The following is a 12,200-nucleotide window of genomic DNA, read 5'->3' as shown; positions in this document are numbered from 1 at the left end:
TCGTATGATTCTTTCTTGTTCAGATCGAATGTATTCACGAATATTAACATCATCGATAGAAGCTAAGTTTTTTTAGCAATATTTTATTTTTCTCTTTTACTTCTTTAATAGCTAACTTTTTTGCTTCATTTTGCAGTTGTAATTCAATCATTTCATGACATTTTTTCCTGCTTGTTGTACTTTCGTTTAAAAGATCAATGATTTTTTCGTTTGATGATATCAAACTATCAGCAGCCATATTATGAGGGTATCCGATTTCAACAATTTTTGGCTCGTAATCTACAAATAAAAAATAAAGAGAATTATTTCTTACTTCGAAATGCACTAGTTGATCATATATGGGAGCATTATGGAAACTAGGGTAAAACCCGCCCTACGGGCGGGTAAGCAAATGAAAAAAGATTAAAATATTATGAAAAATATAATTATAATAAATTAATATTATATTGAATATTTTGTTATTCTTGTTGATTATAATATTTTATTTTATTTTAAAATATTATGATAAAAATGTCATTATTTCACATTTTCATCAATGTTTTTATAATTATAATCAAGAAGTAAAATATATTAATTTACTCAAAAGTATAATTCAAATCCAACAAATAAATTATAACTTATTTCTATCTGTAATATTTTTGTTTCTAAATTTATTGAAACTTATAGCTTCTCTTATACATTTTAAATTGACATAGTGTCTCCTTACTCAGTCGTTAAAAGAAGCTGGGTGGATTTTAAATATTTTATTAGATACAACAACTTTAGATTTACGCTTTAAGTCATTCACTTATTTTGGAATTGTTCTAAAGGTTTTTCATCACTTACGCGACAAAGAGCGGCCCATTTTATGCAAAGCTTGGCTCACCAATATGGCTTGGATAGCCATATGAGCATCACCCATCTCATACTCCAGTGCTACTGATAAAAAAAAACATGAGGAGAGAACTCAGCGATCCATTATTCATCTCATATGAATCACCTTATTTATACTCTGAGCAACCCTATATCTCCACAACACATATCTATTAATAAGAAAAGTCAGAAGCAACCCAAATATGCAATTGTTCCAGTGACGAAGTTATTAGCGAGAATCTATTGAACAACTCAAATACTTATAATTTCTCACGCCAAACAGCCAGAAAACTAAATATGATCATGAGCGAATGAGTGGTGTTAAAAAAACAAAAATCATGAGCAAATGACAAATTTTTAAATAAAGATCTGGATTATAATGAACTGATAGATAGAGATCTTACGCAAGAGGGAGGTTGCACATGATTCAATGATAGTCGCAAGAGGGAGGCAAACCTCAATAGTGGAGCTGTGGAGGTACAACAACCAGTATTTAAATTAGGGAGTCAGCCATTTTTATAACTTGATTTTTAAAAAGCTTTTGATTGAGAGGATTGAGTTGATGAGTCGGTAGAGAGTATACCTATTTATAATCAAAGATTCAGAGGAAGGGAATAAAGGGTGATGCATGATTGCATTAAAGACGACGCTTGGATTAAGCATGATTCAATAACGCTTTGCAGATTCCTTATCGCCTGGAAGATGAATCGAAGAAGAACATATACACGGTGAGGAGTTTTGATAGGAAGTTCCCAAACAATAACCCTAACTACATTAATGTGGTTTATGTTTTGGTGGTATTAAGGCCCATTGAGAATTTAAACGATAATCCAATATTGAGTCCAATGAAAAACTCGTAAGAAACCAAACTCGTTATCTTTTCTCATTAATACACGTGGCTACCTGTGGTTAATCTATTTGTTGATGTGGCAGCAGGAAAAGAAGAGAATAGTTTTCTAGGGTCGGTATGCACTTCACACGGGAAATAAATATATTTGGTTTAATATTTGTTTTTATTTGGAGAGGTTTGATTATATATGTGGCTACTTTATATTACTTTATTTTATAGGGTTTTATTATGATTTTGACCTTTTTTTTGCAATAACTAAATTTTATACTTTGTTGGTTGAGATGATTTCAATAGAAAAGTATTCTTCTTTATTTTGTAATACATATATTTTTATTTGTTTATTTTACTTTATATTATCTACTTTCATTTATACTTTTATATCTTACCTTTTTTCTTACGTTTCAACTTAATATTTATAATTACATACATTTTATTTTCATATCATACTAAATTTATATTCAATTTTTTTTTTGAAATTCATGAAGTTATTACACTTATTTTTATATGGTTTTTAATTTATATAAATAAAATTTTCATTTATTTTTATATTTAACTTATTCGTTCTATTTTATTAATTTTTTTTATTAATTACTTAGAGAAAATATTTTAAAAATTATGTGACTTTTTCTGTTTTTATGATATTTTTGTTATTTCTCATATATTTGTGTTTCACGCGGAATATTTGTTATTGTAACATAAAATACATTATTGTTTTTAGAATTATTTTTATAATAGTCATGAAAATTATTTTTACAATTTTTACAATTCTTACAATTTTTACAATTTTTTCGTATTGTTTACGATTAGATTATTAGTTATTTTTAGAATCATGTTTTTGTTAGAAATATCTTCACTATCATGACTAAAAAATTGTATGCTGTTAATTGGTTTTTACTTTTAAGAGTAGTTAAGCAATATGGTGTTCAGATATGTTTTAAGTTTGATGTATATTTTTATTGAATTTGTTTTTCTGTTGACATATTCTTTCATTGTGTGGAATTATTATTATCTTCATCTTAAAACAAAAATATATTGGTCCGGAAAATATTTTCATATTAGTATACATTGTATTATTACGTTTTCACTATTTTGGTGTATATAAAAAAAACCTAATGAAAACATTTAAAATTTAATAGATTAAAATTAAATGTTATATATAATTATATAATGGTTAGAAGATATATTATGTGTTATACTATTAGTTCATTATTAAAAATATTAGTAACCATTTATGAGTCTGGATAATATGTATCACTTTGATGGTTGAGATGATTTCAATAGAAATGGGTTCTTCTTTATTTTGCTAATATAGATATTTTAAACTTCTAACCGTTATATAATTATATATAACATTTTAATAGAAATGTGTTCTTCACATTTGTAAAACATACATTACCAAGTATTTCTAGAAGCATGAAGTTTCAAAACTGGGTAATATATGTTCTAAAATGTGTGTGGGATTGTTTACATCTCATTTTGGTTGGACCTTGTAAGAATAGATGTTAGGTTTGTTTATAGATTGTATGTATTTCGTAGGCCCGTCTTGGACTAACTTGCTTGAAACATAGGGGAAGTTAGTAAAACATCTTAGCAACTTAGTTAGTCAGTCCAGTTTTATGTAATAGAAACATCTTGGCGAAAGGGGAAGCTTACGTGCTCAGATTATAAGGTTAGATATCACTGACGAAATAATTTGTTCGGATTGGTTGTAAAAGTAAAACGAAAATCAGATTTATTTTTGATGGAAACCACTTTTGAATATTCTAATCAAGATGTATTTCTGTATTACAAAACATCCACTTCAAACACAATGTGCTCAACTCGAATTGGCTCTAATAAAGAGAAAGACAAACTTACTTTAATTTCTTACTTTCTCAGTAAATAATCTAACAAAAATGTGTTTTCTATGTTTCATAATATCATAACATAGGAATTAGTACATATTGGTTCAAAAAAAGAAAAGGAATTAGTACGTACATTTAAAAATGTAGATTGTGCCAAATCAACCTGTTGGAAAACTCGTTACACATAATATCAAGGAACTCTAACATGGTCTTTCGTAACTGTCTTTTTCTACATACCGTGCTCTCACTACCACAGTGCCAAACATGCCATCTTAATACTTAAGCACTGATTTCTATAATGCGTATCTGAATGCATAGAATATTATCTATAAGAAAAAGTAAGAGTAGAATCCAAATTGCAGCTTCAATGGATTTGCCACGCATTTGACATTGATACCATTTTAGTTGCCTCAGTATAGCTCAATACCAACAGTGAAGCTTCTTTTTTTTAACAATCCTCTTCGCACTTTATACAGCTCTTATCCCTCTCAAACAATCAATTCTGATGAAAAGTTAGGAAAGCCTCTTAGTAAGAGATTTGTAAGTAAAAGGGAATACGTTGGAAGATCTTGACTGGTTAGTTTGGATAGGTAACAACGCATCATCAAAGTCTCCGTGACGATCTAAGGCCTTTCACTTTCTAACAGAGTTTTTGGAATCAGACTCCATATAGTTCAAGAAGCCAGAGAAGCTAGGAACTTTTCGTGTAGGTAGAACAATGGCTAGCCAGAAGCTTTCTGGAGTATCCATCATCAGAAACTGCAATGTTTGAAGCACCGATATCATCAGTAGCACTTGCCATCCTTCTATGTTCTTGAAGCTGAATTACTTTTACACCACTTGTGGAAAGTTGTTTCCTTTCAGATCAGATGGTCCAAGCAAGAAAAGGGCGAGCTCATTACGATCATCCTGATCATCGTCGTCCAAACGAACCCATCTCAAAGCTCCTTTGCCAGCTTTTTTTTGAAACTTCTTTATCTTCGCAACCTGAGCCACCATAGAGAAACAACAATAGTAATAAAGTTTATGCCTTTTCATGATAAGAAAAGTTATAACCTTTTCTAAGTACCAAGAAATTTTTTGACACATAAATCAAAATCTTTAGAGCCAAAGGCTCTAAAACAGTGTATAGCTTCCACCAATTAGAATCACAAAAGGACAAAAGAATTGATCATGATAAAACAATAAAACCCACATAGATTCTGCTTGTACCATATACTTTAAGTGATTCCATTAACAATAAATATAAAACCAAATCCAGTGAAATAGATTACATATCCTCTTCATATAACTAAATACCATGAATTAAGTTTGTTTCAACCAACATTAATCTAAATGCAAATTAGGTGAAGGTTAGCTGAAAAAATGAGCTGGAAAGTTACGATCTTTAATATCTGATACAAAAAAAAACAAAACAATAGACACAGCCCTTTTCTTCGCTCATCAACTATTGGAGACTCTCTTTAAGAACATAACTAAATTAAGGATTCAGAAGAATGAAATGATGAATTTTACGGGAAGAAACTTACATATATATAGCTGCAGATTCTCATAACGGAAGAAGAGGAGGATGTATTGAACGACAGATCGTGTGATGAGTGGGAAAATAGAGTTAATTAGAGTGTTAATGAAAATAATTGAATGCGGAAGTTCCGTAACGGTGCCTGTTTTGATACTCGTTGAGATGAACTTCAAGAAAATCGATAGATACGTCGGCTGCGATAAGGTATATGAACAACGTCGCCGTCGAACTGCGTTTAAGAACAGAGAGGAGATTGATTGCTCGATAAGGGATTGATTGCTAGTAAGCCAGAACGGTGATCGAATGAAACGAAGATGACGGAGAAGACGAAAAGAAAAGAGGCCGAGACTCGCTTCTGGAGATCGCGTGTGTGACGTGTCAAAAAGAAGTTTCCTGATTGGCTGATTTAATTGTCCTACGTGGACACACTCTCTGATGCTCATATAACCCTTTTAGTATAGGTTAGATAATCTTATGGAATAATGTTTTGCAGTTTAATATTTAATTATGTACTTTTATTTATAATTTTATATTTTAGTGTAAGATTTTTTTAATTAATATTTATGTAATATTTATATATATGTACTAGTTATTTATAGAAGTTTTATGAATTTACATCAATTATGATAAATATAAGGACCATAGTGTAAAATATAAATAATTTTGAAATTAAGTTTGAAGTTTTATTTTTGGAAAAGAACACATTGAAACTTTAAATATAGAGTTTTTGAAACTTCAAAATAGAGTTCTTTTTTGGAGATAGCTCTAAACTTTGATACTTATCAAACATTTAAACTTTGTTTTGGTCACAAAATACTTCCTTAGCCGTCTTACTGAAAATGGAGAATAATAGTGTCTTAAAATCTCCTTAGATTATTATTATCCCTTATATATTAATTGAGGAACATTTAAAAAAATGTAACCTCAATTTTGTATTAATTAAAAGAGGCCCCAATGCATAGGTGGCACTCAATTAGGTAGTCAATTACATTCAATTGAAAAATAAGTAGGTCCACATTCGATTTTTATATATTGTTAGATACATAAGTTGGTCAAACTATATGATATAATGATATGATATGATATTTTCTTTCCTTAAATAAAACCTACGGAATTACCATAAATGACTAATATATATATGACAATTAATGAGTTTAATAATAAAGATTTGATAACAATGTATATCTCCTCCATCATTTTTTGTTTAATTTTATATTATTAAAATAAATTAAACAATCAAATTAGCTATAAAAATAAAATTTAGATTTTTTCGTATATGTTATATTTTGAATTTTTAAAAACGACAATAAATGACTAAAACTATTACAATTATTATGTTAAAAATTAATGATCAATGGTTTAATATTTTTATTATAAGAAGATACACATGATTTTAAAACCATATGAGTAAAAAATATCATTTAATAATAAAATAAATAAATAAATATATATATATATATTAAACACTATATACCATAAGATTACATAAATATTTTAATATTAAAACTTTCAATGAATTTTCAAGAACATTTATAAATTATAAACTTATTAAAGATTTCAGATTGAAAATTTTGTTATCGATGATTTAAATATTTTGTTATAAAACGATATGAACGATCATAGAACCGTATGATTATAAATTATTATTTAATAAATAACTATACAAAATATACTATTCCTAGAAAAATAGGTTGGTCCATCTTAACTTATATTACACTTTTTATTAAACTAACTATCGAATTGATAAATAACGTACCAAAAAATGTTTTGCACTTTCCTTAAATAAAAGCTACGAAATTACCTAATATGATTAACGTATATGTGAAAATTAATTATTATGAATAATAAATATTTGATAACAATTTTGTATCTTAGTTATTTTTTTAATTTTATATTATTAAAATATATTTAAAAATCACATTAAATATATAATAAAAACATTTATAATTTTTCTTATATGTTATATTTTGAATTTTTCAAAACGTCTATAAATTATTAGAAATTTGAAGATCCCCACTCTGAAAATTTTGTGATCAATAGATTTTTTTTTTGTCATAATAAGTTACAAATGATCATAAAATTGTATTAATATGAACTTTTATTTAATATTATAAGAAGATACACATTATTTTAAAACCATATGAGTAAAAAATATCATTTAATAATAAAACATATATATTTATATATATATATATAGATTATACTATATACCATAAGATTACATAAATATTTTAATATTAAAACTTTCAATGAATTTTCAAAAACATTTATAAATTATAAACTTATTAAAGATTTCACATTGAAAATTTTGTTATCGATGATTTAAATATTCAGTTATAAAATGATATGAATGATCATAGAACTGTATGATTATAAATTCTCATTTAATAAATGACTATATAAAATATACTATTCTTAGAAAAATAGGTTGGTCCATCTTGACTTACATTATATTTTTTATTAAACTAACTATCGAATTGATAAATAATCTACCAAAATTTTTTTTGCACTTTCCTTAATTAGAAGCTACGAAATTACCTAATATGATTAACGTATATATGAAAATTAATTATTATGAATAATAAATATTTGATAACAATTTTGGTATCTTAGTTCTTTTTTTTTAATTTTATATTATTGAAAGACATTAAAAAATCACATTAAATATATAATAAAAACATTTATATTTTTTCTTATATGTTATATTTGAATTTTTTAAAACGTCTATATATTATTAGAAATTTGAATATTCCCACTCTGAAAATTTTGTGATCAATAGATTATTTTTTTGTTATAATAAGTTACAAATGATCATAAAATATAACGCATATGAATTTTTATTTAATAAATATTCAAACTAAATAATATATATATATATAAACACTAATGATTTAAAGCAACAAGATTGGCTGATCAATTTAGTCATCCAGTTGAAATCTTTCAAAAGTATGTGAAAGATTAAAGTCAAAGTAAATATGGATTTAGAATAGTAGTTATATTTTACTAACCAAATACCGAAAAAAACCGAACCGAACCGAAACCAACCCGATATCCGGATTGAACACCCGTAATCCAAATGAAGTCAAACTATTGTTTCATTCTCCAAAATATAATAAAAATAATAACTTAATCCCGCGCAAGGCGCGGGTCTTATCCTAGTTATCCCTACTAAGATTGAGAATAGTTTTTCTCCAGTCTCTCCTTAGATTCACCAACTTGAGAGCTAGTAGTCATCTGTGTCATCTGCATCGTGGAGGCCGTGCTTGCTCATGAGCTGCTCCAACGCCTTATCAAATCCCCTCTCTAGATCAAGCATCTCCTCGAAATACTTTTTCTTCAACTCTGCCATCTTCTTCTCCTGCTCTTCTATCAGCTTCTCCCTCTCCTCCACAAACTCTTTCATCTCTTTCTCTTGACACTCTATGAAGCTGGATACCTCCTCAGCCCTGCAGAAGAATCAAACCCGAAGAATTTAGTTTGCTCTTCTGTTTCACTAAAAACGCAGAGGATTTCTATAAGATAGTATACATATATACCTCTTTCGCAAATCAACAACTTTAGCACGCTCCTGCTGCTGCAGCATCTCGAAGTTTTCTTCCTTTGCGTCTCTTTTCTCATGTATCTGCTTGATGGACTCTTTGAAAAACTTGTCTTGTGAATCCATCTTCATCAACCCACCAAGTTTTTTTTTTCCAAAATAAAAAAAAAAGTGTATCAGAAGGTACTAATTCAAAACATCAAGTGTGTGTTTTCAGAGAAAAAGAACACACCTCTTCTCTGTTCTGCTCATGCTGCATCTTTGTTCTCTGTCTCACGATACGGTTATCTTCTGCAGTTTTACGCAGCTTCTCGCTCAAAATTCCCAGCGATTCCTCAAGCACCTTGGCGTGCTTGTTCTGTTTCGTCAGCTTGTTCTTGAACCAGTTCAGCTGCTGATTGTCTTCAGCTATCTGCCTCAGCTCCTTCACAACATACTCCTGGTACGATTTCATCTCGTACTTGAGCCTTGCTTTCCCTAACAAAAAAAACACATGGAACTTTAAACAAGGACCAACAAAACTCTTAATCAAGACTTCAAACATATATTTGTAAGGGAGAGAGAGAACCTTGACAATGCTGATTGAATAAATCCAAATCTCGCTTGATCGCAAGGAAGCCATAAAGCTGGCGAACACCTCCAGAAAACCAACTGCGGCGACGCTCCCATGCGTCTCTATCTAACCCCTTTTGAGCTAAGTCCCTGTGTAGGCGGTCAGCCTCAAAGTAGCCAGTCGCTGTACTCTCAAAGATCAGAACACTCATCCCACGATGCCCCTGCGGACCATACGAATGGCGTGCTCTAATAGCAGGATACTCGTTAAAGTACTCCAGCAGCTCTGGGTTGCCCATGCCTAGCCACTGATATGTATTAACATTAGTTAGTTTTTCCACCTATAGTCAACAGAACGCAAGAGAAAATGAATTAAAAGTTAACCTTGTCATTCTCGTCCTTGTCCAGTTTAGTATTCATAATGATGACCATTGGCGGCCAGACAATCTCATGATCCTTTTCCTCCTCACCCAAACCCTTCCACTGCCCGTAAATTTCACCGCAGGGAATGACAGAGGCCCCCCGCATCTGCAGATCCCTGTCCAGAACCTCAGCCAGTTCCCTGTGGAGCTTAACACGTCTAGCTCCCTTTGTCCTCGCGTGAGCTAGAAGCGGCTGAAGGTTGTACCAGTCAATAGCACCAGGCCCGTTCTGGCAAGCAGGGCAATGCCACTGCCTCTGCGGCTCGTTTATCTGCTCGATAGACAAGCTATCCAAGCTGTCGAAAAACTTCTTAAACCACTTGTTCTGCTTCCTCGTCCCATGGCTTTGCTGGCTCACATCGGAGTCATAGTCATCACTCGCGAGGTCTTCATCAGAATCATCCAAAGCATCGCAATCATCCTCCTCCTCTCCCTCAGAAACATCATCATCATCCACCTCTGGAACCTCCTCAGTCACAGCCTGCTGAGCAGCACCCGGTCTAGACTGCCAATTCCATCCTCCTTCCAGAGGAGGTCGAGCAACAGGAGCCGAAGCACCACCATACCCTCTGTTCATCGCTTGTCCACGCCCAGCTCCGCGACCAGTAGAGACTTGCGTTCCCCTTCCTCTCCCGTAGCCATTGTTACCCCTCCCTTGCTGCTGCTGCTGACCACCCCACGCTCTAGGAGGGTTCTGGTTAGGAGCTGTGGCCCATGACTTCCCAGCAGCGTTTCCAGGCTTGTTCTTGTTCCGTTTGGAGATGACCTCCCACTCTCCTCCACCGTCTTGTGAAGGACCCAGCTTCGTCTCCGAAAAGCCTTTCGCCAGCTGTTCAACCTCTGCGTTAGAGCCACCCGAAGAGACGTTCTTTCCCTTATCACCCCTTGAACCCATATCGCACCAAACCTGTTGCATCAACCAAAAGCCAACAGTCACCACTCATATAGATCAAGCCAAAAACATGAGGTAATACTCAAAAAGTCGAGATTTTTCCGCTGTGAAAACAAAAAAAAAACATCAACGACTAAGCACCACTTGGCGCAAACGAGGAGAGCACAACAAAAACAAAAAGGAGACAACTTTATATACAAAAATATAAAACAAAAACCCTTAAAAATAGAGAATTTTAGGGTAATGTTATCCGAGGAAGAAAACGAAATCAAGCATGTGGTGTGTACGCAGAGAGCGATCGACGATGAAGAACTTACAGAGAGCAAACGGCGACGGAGATTTCGCGAGATGGATGAAACGCTCGGAGACAGTTGAGTACTAGTGAGGAGCAAAGGACAAAGGAGAGAGTGATGAACAGAGACAAATGAGAAAAGCTGAGTGGGTCGCTTCTATATAGAAGGGCCTATTTTCTCCGGGTCCGGTCCGGACTCCAAATTTCATTCGATTTGATTTTGTTTTCGACCTTTTTCTTTTTTTTTTCTCTGCCCAACTTTAATTTGGCCCATTTAATACGTACGAACATGATTTGTTTGTTTGTGCTACTCATATAAACACTGCAAAAGGTAGAAATATATTTTTTTGTTTTTGGCAATTCTCTATAATAACACTTTGAAGTTTTTATCACAAAAATCGTTCTCAGAAAAAAATGACCAAAATAGTTCATTTTTATTATGAAAATTTTAATATTTATTTTTTAATTTTTTAAATTTAAAATCATATCCCCAAAACCTCATCTCTTAACTCTAAACTCTAAGTATAAATTAGTTAACTCTTTGGTAAAAATACATTTTTTATCTTTTAATAAAACTTATTTTAGTCATTTTCTTCATTGAATGCTATTTTTGTGATAAAAACTTAAAAATGTTATCCTAATTAAACATTAGAAATACATTTTCTATTTACTTTAAATGTACTATTAGATTGGTAGGTAAGGGCTAAAACTGTTATTAAACAACCGTTATAAACATATACGTATATAAACAATTATCTATATATTTACAATAAAACGTATTGACTATTTTATTTGGAAAAAAAAAACAAAAACAAAACGTTAGATACCAATATAGCAAAACAGTTCTTCTTGACTTTTATCTCTATAATATTAATTAAGAAGTCGTTATCATATGTGTCACTCTCACATTAACTATCACGATGGTTGATTACACTGATATTCTTAATAAATTTAAAATATTAAATACTATTATTTTTTTTTAGCTTCCTTTAAAAAAATTTCCAAAAACATATACATATAATAAAAAAGGAATTGAAAAAGGAATATATATATATATATATATATATATATATACAATATGATTTCATAAAAGAAGAAAGATCACAAAATAGTAACTTTAAAAAATATTTTTAAATAACATAAAATATAATTTTGAAGTAATAAAATACTTTCTTTATATCTATTCTCTATAATATTAATTGAGAAGTCGTTATCATATGTGTCGCTCTCACATTAACTATCATAATGGTTGATTACAATGATACCCTTAACAAATTTAAAATATTAAATACTATTATTTTTTTTAGCTTTCTTTTAAAAAATTTCCAAAAACATATACATATAATAAAAAAAGGAATTTTTTAATAAAGTTAAAAAAGGAATTGAAAAAGGAATATATATATACATATATATATACAATATGATTTCAAAAAAGA

General features: G+C 30.6%; 1 protein-coding gene across 1 annotated transcript; it reads right to left on the bottom strand.

The window, feature by feature from the left end:
- Positions 1-5,772: 5,772 nt before the first annotated feature.
- Positions 5,773-11,048, bottom strand: LOC111198673 (protein SUPPRESSOR OF GENE SILENCING 3). Its single transcript, XM_048735056.1, has 7 exons — positions 10,790-11,048; positions 9,543-10,487; positions 9,175-9,466; positions 8,839-9,083; positions 8,605-8,732; positions 8,228-8,514; positions 5,773-5,950 (listed from the first exon to the last, which is right to left on the bottom strand). Exons 2-6 carry the CDS (start codon positions 10,473-10,475, stop codon positions 8,292-8,294), a joined length of 1,821 nt encoding a protein of 606 aa, XP_048591013.1. The 5' UTR covers positions 10,476-10,487; positions 10,790-11,048; the 3' UTR covers positions 5,773-5,950; positions 8,228-8,291.
- Positions 11,049-12,200: the final 1,152 nt, after the last annotated feature.

Source organism: Brassica napus, chromosome A6, assembly GCF_020379485.1.
Source record: "Brassica napus cultivar Da-Ae chromosome A6, Da-Ae, whole genome shotgun sequence".
Classification (NCBI taxonomy): domain Eukaryota; kingdom Viridiplantae; phylum Streptophyta; class Magnoliopsida; order Brassicales; family Brassicaceae; genus Brassica; species Brassica napus.
The sequence above is the reverse complement of the archived record's forward strand: the minus strand, read 5'-3'. Positions and strand labels throughout refer to the sequence as shown.

Excerpts from the sequence above, each read along its gene's own strand:
- LOC111198673 (XM_048735056.1), bottom strand. The coding sequence starts at position 10,475 with ATGGGTTCAAGGGGTGATAAGGGAAAGAACGTCTCTTCGGGTGGCTCT. Across the intron at positions 9,084-9,174 it reads ATTCAATCAGCATTGTCAAG|GGAAAGCAAGGCTCAAGTAC; the intron begins GTTCTCTCTCTC and ends TTTTTTTGTTAG. Across the intron at positions 8,733-8,838 it reads ATGAGCAGAACAGAGAAGAG|ATGGATTCACAAGACAAGTT; the intron begins GTGTGTTCTTTT and ends GGGTTGATGAAG.